At 36.9% G+C, this 22,073-nt stretch overlaps 2 protein-coding genes across 2 annotated transcripts; both read right to left on the bottom strand.

Moving 5' to 3' along the window:
- Window positions 1-1,166: 1,166 nt before the first annotated feature.
- On the bottom strand, window positions 1,167-3,129 carry LOC116800476. The gene is made up of 2 exons (XM_032715707.1): window positions 1,299-3,129; window positions 1,167-1,243 (listed from the first exon to the last, which is right to left on the bottom strand). Exons 1-2 carry the CDS (start codon window positions 1,629-1,631, stop codon window positions 1,232-1,234), a joined length of 345 nt encoding a protein of 114 aa, XP_032571598.1. The 5' UTR covers window positions 1,632-3,129; the 3' UTR covers window positions 1,167-1,231.
- A 2,385-nt stretch (window positions 3,130-5,514) lies between these two features.
- LOC6619113 (UDP-glucuronosyltransferase 2C1) lies at window positions 5,515-21,519 on the bottom strand. The gene is made up of 6 exons (XM_032716904.1): window positions 21,437-21,519; window positions 19,536-19,593; window positions 14,382-14,565; window positions 6,587-6,883; window positions 5,736-6,523; window positions 5,515-5,683 (listed from the first exon to the last, which is right to left on the bottom strand). Exons 1-6 carry the CDS (start codon window positions 21,513-21,515, stop codon window positions 5,515-5,517), a joined length of 1,575 nt encoding a protein of 524 aa, XP_032572795.1. The 5' UTR covers window positions 21,516-21,519.
- Between the last annotated feature and the right edge of the window lie 554 nt (window positions 21,520-22,073).

Genomic DNA, 22,073 nt, shown 5'->3' with positions numbered 1-22,073 from the left:
GTACACTCGATTGCAGAAACTAACATTTATCCATTCTCAGCTCTAATTTGTTCGTCGTCAACCTGTCAAAAACTTCCCTAAGTACTTCCATATGTTCCTTAATTCCTTTGCTAGCTATCATAATGTCATCCATATATATAATAACTTTATCCTGCCTTATCATATCCTCGAAAATTCTACTAATAAATCTCTGAAAGACCGCCGGTGCATTTTTCAGCCCCATTGGCATCCTTAAAAATTCAAACTGTCCTAAAGGCGTCATAAAAGATGTATTTTTCATTGATTCCTTATTAACAAAAACATGAAAGTAGCCATGTTTAAGATCTAACTTCGAGAATATCGTTTTATTTACTAATCTATCCAACAGATCATCAATCAATGGTAAAGAATAATTATCTTTGACCATTGTCTTGTTAAGTTTTCTGTAATAAACACATAACCTTAGGTCTCCTGTTTTCTTTTTCACTAACACTATCGGAGATGCATACTCTGAATCACTCGGTTTAATAATTCCGTTTTTTAGATACTCATCTAAGATAATCTGCAGCTTTTCTTTTTCAGTATACGCTAATCTTCTAGGAGAACAACTAACGGTTTCGGGTCATTTAATCTTAATTGTATTTCACACCGAATCTCCGGTTCATTCGGTCTTTCTTTATTAACATAACAGTTTTCTACCAACTCAATAAATTGACATTTCATATTATGATCCACCTGATCACCTATTTGGTAATCAATTGAGTCATCTATTACATTAATTTCAAGCATTTCCCTCTCCGCTGTGCTTATTTCAGCATTGACAGCTTTCTCTAATTTATTTTTAACCTTGTCACTAATCATTTGACTTTTACTACTACCTTGACTAACACTATCGCTAACTGTTTTACTATTGTTGTACATATTTGTTTCTTCTAACATTTTACCGCTTTTCTTGATACATCGACTTTCAATTTTATCCACCGTAATCATTTTCAAGGTGTCCAGATTCAAGCATAAGTTGATGCTGCCATAAAGTCTCTTCTCAATACTACATAATGACTCATATACTCGTTTGCCACTTTTATTAAATTAAAGTGTATTTTATTCAAATTTTTCATAATGTAACACAATATTTTTCCATATGTTTTCAAGGAAATTTTGTTTAATCCGTAAAATTAACTTAAAACTGGTACTTCAATAACATCTTTAGGTACTTTACTAGTTTTTATGAACGAAATGGGGCTTCCCGTGTCTATGAGGCATGCTGTAATAAATTTTGTTTTAGAATTGTTCATAAAATTAATTTCAAAATATCTTACGTAATTGTTTTCATCCCCATTCTTGTTTTTCAGGCACTTCGCTGCAAAGTGCCCCATCTCACCACAGGCATAGCATGACCCTTTTTCGCGCTTTGGCTTCCTGCACTCTTTGGCCCAGTGTCCCAGTGTGCTGCTATTATTGTTCACCGATGCCACCTTCTTGTCTGCTTCATCCATATTCGGTAGTTTCACTTCCGCAAATGCCCGCTTTATGTGCTGGATATCTTCAAAGCATTGGATACGGGCTTGGTTACGTAGCATTTGATTCGGAATACCTTCAATGAGGAGCGCCACCAATTCCTCCTCATCCATTTTTATTCCATGTGCAAGCATCACCTTATCGTCTCCATAAGCAACAAAGCTTTCGCCCGCTGTCCATTTTCGTTCCTCAAATTTTCTCCTTGTTTCTAACTTCGACTACCTCTCACCAAACATTGATATCAGCTCAGCCGCCAACTGCTCCGTTGGTAGCAATACACGTTCTGGATCTGCATGCAACCACATGCATGCTTTGGATGCATGCTAAGAAAAAGTCCAAGTTCTTCATTCTTCTGTACTAATCCTCTTGCGTTCCATAATCCGATTTTTAAGTTTGAGACTTAGAAATCAGAACGTGGACTAGATCACGAAAAGCTTTGTTGGACTCAATCGTTTTCATGACTAATTTAAATAGTTCATGCAATCTGGCGTTAATGTCCAAGATTGCCTTCTCAAGAGTGGCAAGGTTCCGGTTAGAGTTGTATTGCTCCCCAGTACTTAGAGTGATTGTGTTCCTAGCTGGAACGCTGTTGTTGTTTTCAGCTTTAGTTCTTGTCATGTCAGCATAGGAGACTCCATTTCTGACAGCTGACGTCGACGCGTATTGTACATGGCGAATTTCATTATCTCTGTTAATGGTGTAGTTGGTTGGTCCAGACCCTGGCTTTAATTTTTCAATCAATTCTATTCTGACTTTGCAGCCTTTAAAACTGGCAGGGTGATTCTCCATGCAATTTGCACATACGTATTGATTGTTTAGGTGTGTCTCACATTATTTTGAACCGGTAGGATGCTCACCCACACAATTTCCGCAAACTGGGCTTCAATGACAGCGATTGCGGGTGTGGCCAAAATAACATTGAGCTATGTCCATGTTGCGAGTAGCCTTCTCCACTGTAACCCTGTGCCTTCCAATACGGCTTACTTTTAGAGACTCGGCCACATTCGGAGTCGGCTTAAGATTGACAAAGAACAGATTTTGTCTAGTTTATGCATTAATGGCTTCTTCGTCGTCGATGGCACCAGCAAAGATTTCATTCCAGCCAGGCTTCCTTGGGGAGTAAATGTTCAGTACAACGAAGCCTTTGTCTGTGGAGCAGCACTCTATTTCTTCTCTTGGGACAGTTGAGTGTATGTTCTTCAGCACCAGCCTATTTGGTTTTTCCTCACGGAGTTGATGATGCCAAAACTGGCAATTCAAGGCCGTCAAGTTACGAACCACACTTCTAAATGACGTTGCATCTGCTGTGTAGACTCGAGAAATTCCTGATCTGAAGTAAGTATGTCATATTTATCTTCAGAGATTACCTGATTGAGGGTTCTTTCTAGCTTACTGATACTGTTAACATTAGGAACACATACTAGAGGAGGTTTTGGAGCTGCCGTTTGACGCGGCTGGTAAGTATTTGAGTTGTCAGCGCTAAATGATATTGATTTCTCATTAGTCTCCATATTTTCGGTAAGGCTTCAGCTAAAGGTGCGAAACGGTTGTTGCGCAGACTAGTTGAGGGCGAAGCTTGTTTTGTTTTTCCCATAGACGCTCGGGAAATGGTTCTTTTGCTTTTTTTTTAATATTGTAGGATCTTTTCAAGAATCGGTAGGGTTCCGCTTCCTGCAGGGAACCTCTGCTCAAGTAGTATAACCTGTGGACATACTTATTACAGAGGAATTAACTGAAGCAGTTCTTGTCGAAGCTCCCACAGTGTATGTCCTTCTGAACAAACAAGAGAAGCGGTAACTGTATTTGTTACTGTTGAAGCTGAGCTGGTTTTACCAAGACTTGCTTGTCAAAGGCCAAAAGAATCGTATTGCCTTGAGGCAATCATGGCTCATATCTCTGCTGGAGTATGTCCAGCGATTTTCTTCATCTTCTCGAATCTCGTTTAGCTCCTCCGAGAGTGGCGAAATTTTCAACTCGGAAAAAATAGAAATCATATGCATTGACTTCAAAACGTGGAGACAAAAGTTTTATTCTCTTATCTCTCGTCGGCCTATGCGTTAACAAGCGAGAGACAAGACACCAGCCCAATGGGCACGATCGTACACTAAGTTTTCAGTTTCACTCTGGTGTTTACTGTTTTTGCGAATTCCACAGAGACACCGTTTGGCAGACGGTGCATAAAAATAGATTGCGCACTGATAAGCACAAGCAAAAGAAGTTGAAAATACATAACTCCTCGGTTTAGATTTGGAGCTGACACGACCGTACTAATTGAACGCATAAACTTGACTGATTTTCTTTGTCTGTTAAGCACGTTGCTTGTTGCCTCCCTTGTGCGGCCAATGGGCAGAGAATATAAGTTTATAACACCTTATCCACTGTTGTTTGTTGTTGTCCATATGCCGACTCTGCAAGGCAGAGTCCAAAGTTTAGAATGCGTGCTGTTTTGCACAGCAACGAATGCGAGATCAAACCCCGAGATCGAAACCACGATAGAAAAAAAAAACACTCCAACCACTCAATCACTTTCACTCGACTTTGCCTTAGCGCATGTAATGTAACCCCAATCGTTACCCGTGCGAATCGTTAGATAAGGTTGACAGTTACCAATGTTAAGATTGACGCCCCTTCTATTATGCCACATTTTCCACTAAAGCCTCCCTCCTAGATGGCGCCACTAAACCAACGACATTCGACCAACTACAAGATTTGCAAACTGGCGGTCCCAATCCGAGCAAGTGAATACCCGGTCAACTGTTTTGGAGCTCACGTTAAATAAGCCAGGTGGTTGCCCAGAACGATCGAAAGAACCGATCAGACGTGGTACCTGCGCGGCCGGTCAGAGTAGACGTGGGGTTAACGCATTGTTGTTTCACCTGTCGATAACCTGGAAAATGCAGCCGGGAGTCCGCGTACGACAGCAATTACTAGCCCAATTGTCGAGCACCCAGCAGTGCAGCGTCCAGGACGTTAAGACAGTGAAAACGAGGTCGTCGATCTAGGTACGACCGCACCAGCTTAAGGAAAGGCTAGGGTTGAACTTTCGTCTTACTCTGGGTGTATTGCTATAGACACTGCGTCGTAAGCCGGGCGCTAGGGCGGAGCTTTATGGATACTGAACAGGCTTCTGGCGGGATCGGCCGGGACAGAACAAGGGAAAGGAGGAGGAGCCCAGCACCTCTTCACCCTAGCACACTAAGGAAGTGCAGAAGAGACGTGGTCGTTGAGATCCTTATCAGCAGTCCAACTGGTGTTGGTCAAGTTGCGACGACCTTGAGCGAACAGTACGAAACAGGAACCGATGAATCGATCAACTTAATATAGCCGCATAAATAAAAATAAATAAAATAATCGGATATTTGTTCGTTTGGGTGTCAAACGAACACACGAACGCTCTGCGATAGCTGCAAACGGTAGAAAATTAGTTTCCTTTTGTGAAAATATTTTTTTATTGTAATTTATTTAGACATTCTTATAGAAGATGTTTTAGGTAAAGTAAGCTTGAATTAAAATCATAAATGAATGCTTTTAAACATTAATTTAGGTTGTACATCATAATTGTTTTATACCATCTTTGGAACTGTCACAAATTTTTAATATATCCTTTAAATTATGATTTGAATCACTTGTTTTGATCCTTATTATATTTATATTTACATTTACAGTCTGGTTAAGCTATCCGCTGATGAGCTCAGCGAGTCAACGACAGAAGAGTAGTTACCATTTTTACGAAGTCATTAATTATTAATATCAGAGTTTTGCTATTAAATTCAGTATCAAGTAGATAATACGCTTTTATACATTTTTCCATTTCCGAGGGATTTCATTTGTTTTATTCTTCTTTGTTATTGTGTGCGTGTTTTTATACTCTTTTAAATAATTTAAATTAACAATGTGAAAAAAATAATATTGTATACAATATTTGGAATAGGCAAAAGTTTCTTATCGATCCATTTGCTTGACGCTTTGAACCGCAACGTATTCTTCTTAATATTTAAGCACCCCACTCTAGTAATATTAAATCTTCTTTGACTTCGTTTTTGCTATTGTTATAAAAGGAGCCATCAGGGTATAAAGACTCCGCACCTTCTCGTATGGGAAATCAATGCGCTTTAGTGCTAAGATCACGGCGCAAAGTAAAATTAAATAAACCGCAACTACGTCGAGTAAGTAGTATTGCCACCATCTAAGGAAAAATAATTAATATGGGAACACCAAAATAATCGTTATAAACTCACGTCATATTTCGAGATGGAGCCTGAAGATGATAAGCACCATTATGTCGCAGCACATATTCGGTCCAGTATATGGCAGTATCTAGCGCTGTTGAGCGCTGGTCCAGGAAGAGCTTTTGCCGATATCGCGCTGAATTTCTGTAGCGAGGATTGTGAATCACTTTCATAATAGCCTTGTACAACTGATTGGCTGACAGCGTCTGAAGATCTAGCTTTATTGCATATCCATCGACCTCGGCCTTGGCTGAGTTAACATCGTGGTCGCAGAATACCGGCATTGTAACTACGGGTACTCCGTGAAATACCGTCTCAAACATGCTTAGCAAGCCTCCATGTGTTACAAACGCCCTAAGCTTGGGATGTCCCAAAATGTCCTGCTGCGGTAACCATCGTGAAAGTTTTACGTTTGATGTGATGTCTTTTATATCTGTCGAGCTGCCTTCATACTTCCATAGCACATGATACGGAAGACGTGCAAAGGTCTTTACAAGCATGTGACGCAACGCCTGTGGCATGTTCGCGGCCTTTACGGAAGAACCCATAGAAACATAGATGAATCCAGATGCTCCAGAAGCACCGATGAATTCCTCAAGGTTCCTAGGAAGTTTTCTAGCTGGCCTACAATGAATGCAAGCGACTTCTGCTACATTTGGATTAAAGGCTCTAGGATAAGACAAAACTGCGTGTCCATTTTGCAAAATGAAACTCACGTTGCGCGACATTTCATAAGGATGCGGGATTTGAGCACCCAAGTGCTCTCGCATCACAAGGTGTGTCCGACGCATAACATACTATAGTAAAAGAGAAAATAATGGTAATTTGTTAAATTAGGCTAAGAAATGAATTTCACTCACCATGTGCATCAATGTTTGTCCTATCTGCATGGCCGTATTAATAGCCCGTTCGTAAAGATTCATTGTGTCCGTAAATCGAGAATAGAAGTTGGGAGTAATAGCGTAGCTAACGGGATTTCCTGCAGTCGAGATACTGCCTGTATAGAAGCCCACCGTGTTTATGTACATAAATGGAATCTTGAAGTCGTACATTAATCCCAAAAAACACTCTGGGAAAGCTCCATCTAATATAGCCAAATCAAAGCTTTTCTTGGTCAACTCCTTTGTATCTGAGTCACGAAGCATTGCGTCACATGACTGTTAATTAAAAACACATTATTTTTTTTACATCGTCTCTTAATTTTCTCTTACTTTTTCATTGTTAAAGAAAATAAAAATTTGTGGTCTTTTCCAGAAATATCCATTAAAATGGACGGTTTCCTGATATATTGCTTGGTACTCATCTGATCCCAATTAGAGAACACAATTTTCCACATAATTTAAATTAATACGATTTATTATGAATCCAAATATTTCTAAAAAGAAACAGAAAAAGAAACACCCTAATTTCGCTTTCAAAATAATGTGCTAGATACACACATATTTTTTGATAATCATTAAATTAATGGATACAAAACAGAATTTTTAAAGTATGTATCACATATACGAACATATAACATACATATGTAAAAGAAACTGGAGTCAACCGGACAAATGGCCGAATGTCCGAACTTATGTATGGATGTTTTAAGCGAAAGAATGATGTTTAGTTCACTTTTGATGGTTGCAAAATAAAGAGCAATGAACGTAAACATGCTTTCTGAACAGTAAATCAACAATCACCATTCGAAAAACACTGTAAAATCGCTTTATGGTCAGTGGCGTCAGAGAGTCGCCATATTGCTCGCGTGCAATATCGGAAACACTAGGCTTTTTCTTTACTTTTTTTGTTGGCGGGACTCCCTTATTTAGGCCACGCCCTCTAACTTACACCAACTCGCCAAATAGCAAAGCAATACGATTTCCCAGTTTATTGTGTCATCTGGCACGAGGCACAGCTACATTGAAATAATAATAATTGTTGTGGTGTGCACTTTTAAATTTGTACACAAGTCATCCGCACTCATTACAAAAACTGCCACAAATTGATTATGGGGACCAAAAATGTAGTTGATTAGGATGCAGAAATTGCGAAGACAGTCAAAACAAAATTTCGAAAGATCCAAAGGTAAAAAAATTACTATTTTTTGACATTTTTGAACGCGAGAACGCAATACTAAGAAAAATGGTGACTGAGGCTTTTCTTGAATAAGACATTCAAAAGGGGGGTAACTCAACCGATTTTAAAAGCGGGATGATGAATATTTTCTTACCTCAAGTAAATATTTATTAAAGTTTATATTAAATTAATTGTAGTGTTGGAATGTGTAGTGTAATATGTAATGTGTCCCCTTGATGAGGGGATATTTTTTTTTTAATATTTCTGCTATACATCTAAAATCATTAAATATGGATTTATAAATAACGAGAACACACTAAGACTCAAGGGTGCAAGCGTAACATTCGCTCCCTCGTGATCGAGGGATATAATCAATACAGTTATTTGCATATGCGGCTCAACCTACCTAAATGTCATCAAACATTGTCGGTGACATTTAACGTCAATCGGTAGCAGGACCAATTCTGCTTCTACAAAATAAATAAGTAACATGTATAGACCTATAATATAGTTACATAGTATTAACATCAAATAAATCTTTCGGAAATTCGAAAAATAAAAGAGTTTCATTTGTCAATAAGTCACAATATGTGTATTTTAGCGGATAAAATAGGTAAATTGCAAATTTAACAGGAATGTTAAAAAACGAATGTATATAAATTTTGTTGCTAACTAATTGTCATTGTGGTCTTAAAAAGTCAATCGAAAATTCTAAACCCTTTTAATATAAACAAACTTCCCGGAATTCGTTGAGAAAGGGAGAGGCCGACCAGGTAAGGAATAGTCAATAAAACTTAATGGAAATTGGATGAAGGGTATGAAATATCCAGATCCCCTAGGCTCAAAAGTATATCTATGGAAAACTTAATGTGATGATTTCAGATAATTCATTATTTTATCCCGTAGCTAAATTCGTATTGAAATGTATGTCAGTATTCAAAAAAGAATTAATTTGTTGTTGTTTCTTTCCCTAAATGTCAAAATAGTGACGAACTATCCCCCCTAAAAGCAAATCTTTTTTTTTTTTTTTTTTTTTTTGTTTTGCACGGGTCCCACGGCTACACCATATCGTACGGCTCGATTCGCGAGAAGATATACGCGTTATAAAAAAGAGAACAGAGACGAGGAAATGAACATAATAAAATGACTCTAATAAATATTAGTTAGTATTATCTAATTATGTACTAAAAAAGTTAAAATTGATTGCTTTAAGAGCAACAGAGAGTCAAGATTACAGATAATAGGATAAAGTCTATTATAGTCAGAACATAATACTCTGTAAGGGTCATGGAACTCATAGTTAGATCTACAATGATTTAAGATAAGTGGTATATAGTTTCTAGTGAATCTACTTGGAACCGAGAAGTTAAGCCGATTAATCAAGTCGGGACTCTCAACATCACCACGAATAAGCTTACAAATAAAGACTGTTCTTGGTGATTTAGAAAGCTTTTGTTTGATATATGATTATTAAGATTATGAATATGACGAGATTTTTGTCGTGAATCTTACTTTTAGGTTCATCGCCATGGTGCTAGCGGTCCTAGTGATCCTAAAGACGATGAAGGTACAAGAGATTTGTGAAGTGACGTCGAAATCGTCACCTCCTGAGAAAAGTTCGTGTATACCTCGTGCTAGTAATAAATCCAACAGGGGAAATGAGCACCAAAAGTCGAAGTCCATCGGGCAATAAATATAGAGAGCGAAGGGTGTTTATTATAATGTATGCCCGCAGCATTAACAGCTCTCTGTCGGTCTTTTCTATGCAATGCATTTCAGTTGGCAGCTGCGTTCGTTTTTAAGCCTCACTATTTGTTTCTTGATCTCTAAGCATAGTTGTCGGCGAACTTTGAGTTTTAATTGGAAAATAAAGCTGCCAGCGCTAACACTGGTGACCCCGACGTGATATTGTTGTGCACTGGATTTAAGCAAAATAAAATTAAAAACAAGAAAAAACGCTATAGTTGAGTTCCCCGTCTATCAGGTACCCGTTACTCAGCTATTGTAAATGCAAACGCGAAATTTAATAATTTTTCTGGGGTATCGATATGTACAATACTTGTAAAGTGAGAAAAAATGTAATTAAAAATTTATCCAAGTGAGACCACTTCGGCGTAGATCGATAGAAATTTGCAGGACTAATAAAATGATGAAAAAGTATCAAAAAATGGTAAACATGTGGGCGTGCCAGTTTTAGGCAGCTACTGGGCGTTAGAATGGGCGTGGCAACAAACTTGCGCTGCGTCTTTCTCTTTAGAATATGTATGCTGAATCTCAACCTTCTAGCTTTTATAGTACCTGAGATCTCATCATCATACGGACAGACGGACAGTCAGACAGTAGGAAGGACGGACATGGCTAGATCGACTCAGCTATTTATCCTGATCAAGAAAATACATTACTTTGTACAGTCGGAAACGCTTCATTCTGCCTGTAATATATTGTTCAACGAATCTAGTACCCTTTCACCAAAAACCTTAGAATAACAAGATGCAAAACGGCCACACATTGGTTTTGCACTGTGCAATAATTTTTTTGGTGACGGCCAAATTTGCCCCCTCCTCTCCAACTCACGTAAAACCGAGAGCATATGAAATCTAAAAATAGAGTTTGCTTGCTTGTGTGAGTAAAAACAGCAAACGTACTTGTGATAGAAGACGATTTTCGGGCCGAAATCAAGTTTGTTCCAAGAAACGAACTTATGAACACATTTAAAGTTTTGGCCAATTTCGTTGCAAAATGGCAATGTCAACGATCTGGAATTCTTATTACTACTTTTGTAATTTAAAACATAAATTTTCCAAAAAAAGAACATACATATTTAAAAATATATTAAAATAATACGAACTGTAATATTTATTTTTTCTTTATATTTATTTAGTTCATATAAAATAAATAAAAATCTGCATGCACTTAATGCAAAATTGGTTTCTTGAGGAACGACGTGGGGCCATAAGCACCTAAGAATCGATGTCTACTAGACAATGTCTACTCAAATTTTTCACACGTCGCAAGCTGAATACTTTAATGACAATTTTTCTAATAAATAGTCATTATACCCGTTATTCGAAGAGTAAAAGGCTATACTAGATTTCTTAAAAAGTTTGTACGAGGCAGAAGGAAGCGTTTCCGTCCGTATGAACGTCGAGATCTCAGGAACTATAAAAACTAGAAGCATAAAAATTCAATGACAATGACGCAGCGCCCACTCTACGGCCCGCAAACCGCACAAAACTGCCACGCCCACATTTTTGAAAAACGTATTGATATTTTTTCACACTTGTATTAGTAAATTTCTATCGATTTGCCAAAAAATTTTGCCACGCCCTCTCTAACGCCCTAAAGCAGCCGAACCACATTGAATGCTCTGCCAAAATGGTATCCAATGCCATTAAATATGAATGGAAGCCCGAAAACCGTGGTACCATACGTAAAACCACAGATATAGAGGATCGGCGCATAGTTCGTTACAGCAAAGTCTATCCTTTTGCATCCTTTGGGGACATAAAGTCTGAGCTGAACTTGGGAATAAGCGACGTTACTATTCAGGGATGACTACTGAATCAAAATTTAAGTGCGAGGAGTCCATGAAAGGATCTCCTACTTAGCCCTAGGCATATTAAGGCAAGGTTAAGCTTCCCTAAAACCTACCTAATCTGGCCAGTCTCCAAATGGCGTAATATCCTTTCGATTGATGGGTCAAAAATAGTGCTATTTGGTGGAACTGGTTCACTGCAAAATATCTGATGACCTCCAAACACGGAGTACCACCCAAAACACCCACTGATGACTTTCAATCATGGTGGACCTAAAATCCTGGTATGGGCTTGTTTTTTTTACAATGGTATGAGTCCATACCATATGATTTATGGTATTAGAGACCAAAACGCATATGCAAATATTCTTAGTGATGTCTTACTGTCATATTCTGAATATAATATGCCCTTAAAATAGACATTCCAACAGGATAATAATACGAAACGCAGAAGCAAATCGGCTAAGAATAGGTTCACCCAAAATAGAATAGATGTAATGCCGTGGCCAGCATCATCTTCCGATTTAAACCCGATTGAAAACCTGTGGGGGGACATTAAACAATATGTGTCGAAGAAATCCCCGACGTCTAAGGCTCAGATTTGGCAAGTTGTGCAGGATGCATGGTCAAAAATACCCCCCAAACGTTGCCAGGTGGACTCCATGTCGCGTGGGTGTAAGGCTGTGCTGGCTAACAAAGGCTATCCAACCAAGTATTAGGCCCTAATTAACACATTAAAAAGAAAAACTTAGTTCGTTCTAAGTCAATTTGATTTTTTTTTACTATTTTTTCATAGCACTGCTATTTTAGTGAACACCAGAATTTCTGCCTATTATGTTGTTTTAATCTATATTTTCGAAACTATTGAAGAAATAAAAGTGAAACATTTGCTTAATTGTTTGAAATTAAATACTTAACGATATTATAAAAAAAATTTGACGATTAAAATTGTAAATCATAGGAATTTTTTAACTTAAACTCGCAGGTTTCAAGCACTGCTATTTTTTTGAACACAGCTGTACATAGATTCGGATATCACTTTTTTTTAAGCTATAACGTTAACTCAATGCAAAACCATTTGGCACAATGGTGTCAATTGATCAAAAATAATATAGATTTAAAGTCTAACAACTTGTAAAGTGAAGGGCTGTAGAGCTCTCCGCTCTCTCGCTCTTGAACAAAAATTCGAGAGAGCCTGGAGCCACCTCAAGTAAATAACAATCAGCGTTTATCCCCTACATAATAAAGGCTTTTAGACCGACAATTGCGGGCGGTTCTTATATTTTGCCTACCCTCTTCGCTATTTGACCGCGCATACCTTCGGACAAACATACAGGCTGGCGTTTAGTTGGCACATTTATCGCTAAAATATACAGTCTGTCGAAGAAGTATGCGTCCGAATAATGTGTAAAGCTGAGACGTAGTTTTATAATAATAACATGACGATCCTTTGCTGATGTGCATACCTTTCCATCGGTTTCTGATAAGATAAGGCTATTGCAAGTGAAGTTACGGGGGATAAGTGAATTTTGGGTTAAGTAAATTTTATTGATTGCGCTTGCATGTGATTGAGCAAATTAAAAATGCATATGAACGACGGCATCAAGATTTGCAAGAAGCTCTCAATTTTGATGAAATCTCGGCAGCCAACGCCGAGATGAATTTGGTGAAATTACTTCTTGAGTTTAGTTTGCGTGCTCAAATTCAACAGAGTAGAGATTAAGCTTACATCACGGCTAAACGTTCCCGTCTACCAGAGCTGACGGAGTATGCGGATTTCATGTCCATGTTTTATACAACTATAGACAAGGACCCTGAGTTATCCGACATAGAGAACCTGTGTGCAAGGTCCAGCACTGTCATCGGGTAACTATCCAGTGGCTTTAGATTTACTCAATAAACGGTATTCTAATAAACGTCTTGTGTTTCACCCTCACATCGAGGAAATACTACAAGGAAATAATACAAGAAACTAGATTCGTCTTCGTCGCATACACTTCGGGAGTTTTTGGGCAAAGGTCAACTCACACATGCGCGCCTTTGAATCCTTGGGAACGGCAAAGGAAATTGCAAATTGCCTCAAAGAAAAGAAAATTGCTGCAAAGATTAAATACTGGTACATAAACTTCCTGGGAGGACACCACGTCCATGGATAAAATACCTTTGGCAAAGGAATTCTATGGATTTTTGGAAAACCGCTGTCAGAAACTAGAGACATAAGTAGTTATACCTCAACATCTCAGGTGGGAACAAGAAGTAGAATTAGTTGTAACACCAGTAGAAGAACTAACAACACGCCCTGCGCTTTCCATGCCGTTTGGAAATTTATCTCCCACGTTACGCCATGCTTAAATTAGGAATTATCCCTTTGCTTTAATAATTTAATAGTAATAATTTAATAGTAAGTTTAATAATAATAGTAAGTTATTCTTAAGTACTCGTTAGGATCCTCTCGGGGTATTCATACCCTGTAAGGCATTCTTTGATTCCGGCTCCCAACTGCATTTGGTGTCTTCTCGGTTTGCGCAGCAGTTGCAGCTTAATAAGACCCGGTCAGTCGCTCTAAATGTAAGTCGAGTTCCCCGACTATCAGATACCCGTTACTCAGCTAGTGTAAATGCGAACGCAAAATTTCATCATTTTTCTGATATATCGATAAATATTGACGAACAAAATGAGAACAAATTTCAAAATTGGGCGTGACCGGTTTGGCAGCTTTGGGGCTTTAGAGTGGGCGTGGCCAAATTTTTTTGGCAAATCGATAAAAATCATTTTGTGAAAGTAACGTTTGGCTGTTTTGGGCAGTTTTAGGGCGTTAGAGTAGACGTGGCAAAAAAAAAGTGTTTTTGCAAATCGATAGAAACTTACAAAACTAATAAAATTATGAAAAAATATCCAATAATTTTTCGAATATGTGGGCTTGGCAGTTTTTGCCGGTTTGCGTATCTGTATGCTGAATCTCTATTTAATATAAACATTTTTTCAAAAATCATTTTCTTCACATTTTTTCTTCAATTCTTTTACTCCTGATAATCTAGAATCAGTTAAAATTTCTAACTTACTTCGAAAGCGTATCGCAGGCCGTCCCAGGGCTTAATGGGCATTTCTCCCGCCATGCGTGAGCCCAAAAGATCCCAATTCGTATAGTTGTGGATATATTCAACAAGACCAGCTGGTGTAACCTCAAGCAGTCCTTCAATATTAAAATCAGCCGGAAATCCATTTAAAAAGGTAATATTGTGACCTCTGAAAAATATTGGGTTTTTGATTACAGATCTAATTTAATAAGTTTAAACTAAGCGTAGATAAGACTTAATAATAGTCGTATAACTGATTTTAAATCATTACGCGTAAGAAGTGTTAGTATGAAATTTGTTTTTTATTGTAATTAATTGCATATTGGAAAAATATATACTTACAAAACGATTGGTGTAAACCTAAACTGCCCATGACCAAAAAATCAAAAAATGGTATGGAACGGAAAATGCACTCTTCAAATTTATTTATAAAGGAATCCGCCTACTTACCTAAATATGAAGAATTGTATTTCACAATCAAATTCAATTAATTGTTGCCCAGAAAATTCGAATCCGCGTTTATCTGAATATTCTTTATCTTTAACTTATAATGGTCGAAAATGGCGCAATGCACAATTAACTGAAATCTCATCTGAAAAATTGTGAACAATACAAAAAACTGATACATGATTACAAAAAAGAGGTACCAAGATATTTATTCCATTTTTTCAATATTTCATTCACGTATTTTGTGGCCCGGAACTATTAAAAGACCCAGATGACAAAGACAAATTTTTAAAAATCGGGACGAGTTTCGCAAATTGTTGACAAAACAAAAAACTGACAGACGTTGATGTTTAAATAATGGAAACAGTTCAATAATAACCAATAAGACGCGAAAACAATTGGAAGAGAATAACGCCATATTTGTTCAACATTTTGAGAATTGTACAAGAATTGTCAAGTACATCAAAATATACCTTATGGTTTTTTTCTCCAAAAGTAATTGGTATAATTACTAATAATTATACAACGCATTATAATAATATAGTAGTTATTCGCTTTTTTTTCATATGTAAGAAATACTGGTTATGTTAAACCTTAACGATACATCACCACTTTCTGTTTTACGCTTCACCCAAAACGTCTGTTTCTTTCAAATAAATATAATACAAGCCAGCATCTAACGGAATGGACTAATTAATTAAACAAATAGCGTTTCGAACCAACGACTACGCTTTCACGTATTATTAAAACTTATTTAAATGGCATATTAAATTTTAATGCTTAACCCTTTCAGCGCAGAAAACATTGAAGACGACACTGACACCGCGCGAAACACTCGAAAAAACTTTCGTTGTAAACTATCAGCCTCAGTTCAATTATTAAAACCTTAGAGAACAATAAATTTACTATTACGATATATACATCTCATTTCGGGTCGGGTCGGGTCAGCGTCTCTCAGCAACCACAGCTGGCCGAAAAAGTTTTTATGACGATCCTGGTCAGCCAACATAGAACATGTTAAAGTGGTTGCAGAAGAAAAATAATCGTACTGTTATGTCACAAATCGTGCACGATTAATCGAGAGTAGTGAAAATTGGACGGATATGGACGCGGCACAGTACCCATGTGTTCAAATTAGATACGGAGATGGACTCATTGAAATACACCAAAGTGGCAAGAAAAGTTGAAGTACGCAACATCGACCGTGTCCGAGGATGGTTCATGGAGTTGTGTCAGGGACAAGTACCTTTTGGTTGGCCGGATACGGTGCTCCAGGAGAACCAGTTGGTTCAGACCATGCGACTTATCATGCAGTCGCAAAATGATTGCCAGCCAGATACGAAGAACAAGTTGAGACATAGTAAACACAGCTGAGACTTTGAGTGTTGGAACGAATGAGAGCAATCTGGCTTAGGAAGCTCATGATGTTAACCAAGTGCCCGGAAGAGGAAAAATTTGATCGGATATGTAGGAGTTGTAGAAGCACGGGCTTACAATTCTGACGGATATCCATTAACCTTTTTAATTTCTGAAAATACCACAGCACAGCGCAAATGAGACGAACAATTATTCCAGACAGTATAGGGCATTACAAAATCATAACAAATATGGTGTACGAGACGGATAAAAATAAAACAGAAAAACAACCCTCGTAACCCAAACCATATGTCAATGATTAAAGAGCAGAAGGACGAAAAAAAGGATTGGATATAGAATGTGCAGTTACTACCGACTACTAAAGGAGAAGACAAACATGATGACTACCCCGTGCCGAGGATGGACTAAGGACCTTAAATGGACTAAGGGCCAAGATAAATCTTGGTCCAACTAAGGAAAGCAGTGTTCAACAGCACAATAGCAGTCAGTCTGGTACTGGAAAATTCCAATTGAAAAATAAAACCGGGATTACACAGCGTTCACAGCCAGTCGTGGACGCCGTTTGGCGGCATCCAAAAAGCGTTAGTCACGAAAAAACGACCGGAAATGACATATTTATGATTCGCGCAAAATTGGGCTTATATTACTTTTTTCCCGTTTTTTTCTTCAAAATAATTATTACAAATTACTTATAAACATAAAAAAGAAAATTTTGGAGTTGCTGTTGTGGTTTTGTTTTTAGTTGTGGCCATGAATCAGAATTATGAACATGAAATGTGTTGGATCGCGCAGCCGCCAGCAATTAATAGCATTGTTATTTATTTGAAGCCAACTTTGGATACACCATTAAGCGGGACCTCAGTTGTGCCATTATCTTTCCTAATCTAAGCTCCAATCTCTTTCTCTCTCTCGAGTACTTGTTCTTGTACTCTCACATCTAGAATTTGTCTTAGCGTTCTGCAACTATTTAATTCCCGTTCGGTATACTCAATAAACATATTTTAATTGCTAAAGACATTTAATAAAAAAAAGCCTGTTTCCAACGTAGGTCCAATCTTAGTTGCCAATGGGGCATCTTAGACTTTCCGTAACGCAATTTCGCGCTCGTAGCTAAGAGTTAATATAGCAACTAGATTGCCCCCAAATATCATATCATCTTAGACTTGAATAAATAATGAACTATGTCCTGCTTGTGTTGGATACTTTTAGGACAATAGGCTCATGCCATATTTGTGTGCGATTTAAGAACCGCTTCTCTTGCATTTAATCTCAACCGATTCCTAATGCTTAATACGAATAAATCAGGGGACATTTTCTAACGTGAGCGAAGGGTCGGTGAGCTCCGAAATTATTTAGCTTTTGTAAAAACCAGCGTTGGTTATTAGTAAATTCTTTATTACTTATACTATGTACACGTAATTATAAAACTAGTTTCTCTTCGCAAATAATTTTGTTTAAAATTTTTTTGTGTTTTGCTTACTCTCTCTTTATTCCAAAGTCTAAAGTTCTAAGACAGCAGTCTTCGCTGTAGCGACACATTTATCAGCTCGCTTTCAAGTTTTGATTTTTTGTTTTTGTACAGTGGACCGTTCAAATCAAATCAAAAGAGAATGCTATAGTCGAGTTTCCCAACTATCAGATACCCGTTACCCATCATTTTTCTCTGATATCGATAGATACTAGAAAATTTTGGTTTAAGAAAGCGATAGAAAAGTACAAAACTAATAAAATTATGAAATAATATTAAAAAATCATAAAAAAATTCGACTCGGCTATTGATCGTAATCAAGAATATATATATATATTTTTTTTTCTGATACATATCAAACCTAACTAACTTCTTTAACCAAATTTACGATTGGTGCGACCACTGTGGCTCAGTCTTATCAAAATACAAGTGTCAAATCATCCAAATCTTCCACAAGCATAACTTCATCGCAAAATATCCCAACAACAGACACCATAAAAATCCTATTTCTCACAATAAGCCATAAATATAAGTGGCACTCTCTCACATTCGGCCACGCAGCCAAATCTCACCTTAATCAGCTGAAAAGTACTCTTAACTCTGCATTTAGAGTTGGACTGAGGGCATTTCGTTCAAAGCCAGTATACAAGTTACTATTAGAAGCCAACATAAGCACTATCGAGAATAAGGCAGACTTCCTAACCGCTAAACTATCCAAAAATCTGCATCAAGATGTCAGGCAAATACTCCATTTGTACCGAATTCCTCTTCTCCATCTCCTCTATAACCAACCATATCGATCGCTCCCACTACGCCACCACTGCCAGAAACCTAATCACTAGACACCCTTAAATAACAATAATCTGGATTCCTAGCATACCAGCTTCTATTAACCTACACACCAAACAATAACTCAATATTCATATCGCACTTCCTTAAAAAAACAACATTTTAAGCTACTCCTCAGCTTAACCCGCAGTTGGTTCTAGCAGAACTTTAATCCCTCCATCCCCACACAGTCTTCAATTCGCCCTTGACTAAGAGGGGGAGCAAATCATTATAACAAGACTTAGATTAGGTCACAGCAATTTAACAAACGCCCCAACCAATACAATACCAAAATGGTACTAAAATTCCTTACCAAATCCTAAATTATAAAAAATAAAAAGAATAAATAAAAAATAAAACAACTTCAACAATGTAAATGCAATTACGTTAATAATATCTATTAGTTTACAACATTAGCTTAAGTCATTTATTTAATCATGTTTCTTTACTTAGCCTGTAACTTGTAATTTCTTTTTAGCATTAAATAATAATAATAACTTATTGCGGTTAAAAAAATAGAAAATTATATATTTAATTTACCCGGATTTAGTTTGTAATATTACAAGTTTTAGAAAAACTGTTCTTTCATTTTGAGTAAAGCTTACGAAGGTATAGTGATATATGTAAATATTTTCGAAATCTTGTTTTTAAATGTTGAAGGTGTTTTGGAATAATTTCACTTTCGACTGGAAATACCGTTAAACGAATTCTAAAGAAAACAAAAAAGAACTCGTTAAGCGTGGCGAAATTCCAAGGTGATTCTAGTGCCTTTGGATACGCTGTGTAGACGTTCCAAAGCTCTCGAGATTAATCTAATATTCCAAATTTGTTTATTTATGATGTCATCGATGTCACTGGACAGAGGAACGGACGAACGGATATGCCTTACAAGGACGGAGCGTTATATAATTATAACTTAGGAAAAACAACATTTACTTCAAAAGAACATGTTTTCAAAATAAATAAGTATTGTTAACATAACATGATACAAACATTTTTAAATAATTATTCATATATACCTGGATATTAATCCCTTAGCCAATTCCCAGAATGGTATCTTGTGTGACTTCGTTCCGCCTGAAAATTGTTAAAAATATAGTTTTACTTTGCTTATCGTATTTTGTAATCAATAGAAAATAAAGTAAGAGAGAAGCTTTCCCGAATTATACCGAGACTCGTGGAAGAAAAAGGTATACTAGACTTGTTGATAGGTATGTAACAGGCAGAAGGAATCGTTTCCGTCCATATTAAGTATACATTTTCTTGATTAGAATAGCCGTGTCGAACTGGATGTGTCCGTCTGTCTGATCATCCGTATGAACATCGAGATCTCGGGAACTTTAAGAGCTAGAATGTTGAAACATAGGCACAGCGCATGTTACCACGCCCACTCTACCGCCCAAAAGTGCCAGGCACACACTTTTGCTAAATATTTTGATAATTTTTTCATATTTCTATTAGTATTGTAAATATATATCGATATGCCCACAAGCCATCCAAAACTCCACGCCCACAAGTCATCCAAAACTGCCACTCCCAAATTGTTGAAAAATTTTCCGATTTTTCTTCGTTTTATTGTTTTTCTTGCCAATTTCTATCTGTATACCAAAACCACTTTGGACGGCAACACAGCTTAGGCGTCACTGGAATCTACAGGCTAAACTAAAATTTCCAGATCTTGTAGCTCCCACATCGCTTATACGGGCGGACTGACGAACGGACATGGTCAGATCGACTTTGCTTGAAATTAGCAGATTTCACAGACACACACGTAGCGCACTTATATAATACACGTTACTCGTAGAGTAGAAAGGTATACTAGTTTCGTTGAAAAGTATGAAACAGGAGAAGCAAGCGTTTCCGACTATATAAAGTATATATATATTCGTCGAGATCTCAGGAACTATAAAAGCTAAACGGTTGAGATTCAGCATACAGATTCTAGATTCAAACATGCAGCGCAAGTTTTTCGACCCATGTTGCCACGCCCGCTCTAACGCCCTACAACCGCCCAAAACTGCCGCGCCCTCATTTCGAACCAGTTTTAAATTTTTTCTCATCTTATTCCCCAATTTCTATCCATATCCCAGAAAAATGATGTAATTTCGCGTTCGCATTCACACTGGCTGAGTAACGAGTATCTGATATTCGGGAAACTCGACTATAGCATTCTCTCGTGTTTAGTGAGGTTGCCACGCCCACATCCAACCATTTAATTTCATTATTTGTCTTGCCATTTTATATTATATTATATTATATTATATTATATTATATTATAATATATTATATTATATTATATTATATTATATTATATTATATTATATTATATTATATTATATTATATTATATTATAAATCTTAAACATTTTGGACATGCTCCTTTATAACGCCCACAACGGCTTTATAATTTTTTTAATTACTAGTCGTCCAACGAAAAATTTTGAGAAAGTTTTATACATATACTACATATTGACAAATAGTTTTTCCCGACAACGAAAAGTACAACTCATTTCAACCAATTTGGACTTTTGGACAATGGACATTGTTGTTGCTCAACGAAAAGAACAATCAAATGAAATGAGTAGGAAAAGTTCGTTTTGTAATATGCATTAATAGCAAGAGCGATTAGAAAACAAAACAAAAATGAGCACCCTTGGAATATATCGGTGTATGAAAATAAAGTTGCATAATATACTTTAAGGAAAACGCCAATGTAATTTATTTACATGATGAGATAATATCAGTATCAGAATTAACTGTTAAATGAACTATTTAATCAATAACCCAATACAAACGCATATAAATTTCAATTGAATAGAAGACTTTTTTTTGAGAAACAATTTAAAGGAAGCTACCATTTCGATTTTTAACTACTAAAACTACCAAAAATCAAAAATTATGAAGTCTTAGACTATTCTTACCTTGAGTGGCCATTAGGATGTCCGCAGCCAATGTGCCGCAACTCCAGATAGTAAGAAGCAATGCAATTTTTTGAAGCATGTTGCTAAAAAAGAAGTTAATTTCTATTTAGTGGACTTCGGACGTGGACTTCTTAGATTCTACACGGGCTTTTTTGTTTTAAAACATTTGCCGCGACGTCAAGTCAGTACGTGGGCTTCGGCCTAATAGACTTTTTATCTATTTGGCTTGCTATTTAAGTCTTTTAATCGACCGTATAGTACACGGCTCAAAATTACATAATGTATATATAATTGATGCGATTCCATTTAAATTAACTTTTAATGTCGTACAGTGTCAGCAAAAAGTCAACAGGGTAGTAAACTGGATTTCACCTAAAAACAAGCAACACACACTTGGGTAATAAAAAGGTGTAACTCCAAAACGAAGACCCTTTTAAAACCCATACTTCCTAGTCTCTAATTGCATTTTTTACTACTCGGCGCAAAAAACTAATGCTGAAAAAGTGCTTTAGTCTAAGCGATTACAGTACTGCCCCGAGTATATAAGATTATTACACGAGAACAAAAATACTTTAAAAAGCCATAGCTTTAATACGCTTTTTTCTTTACGCCTGAGACAAAATGTGAAAAAAATCCA

This window comes from Drosophila sechellia, chromosome 2R (genome assembly GCF_004382195.2).
Source record: "Drosophila sechellia strain sech25 chromosome 2R, ASM438219v1, whole genome shotgun sequence".
Lineage (NCBI taxonomy): Eukaryota > Metazoa > Arthropoda > Insecta > Diptera > Drosophilidae > Drosophila > Drosophila sechellia.
The sequence above is the reverse complement of the archived record's forward strand: the minus strand, read 5'-3'. Positions and strand labels throughout refer to the sequence as shown.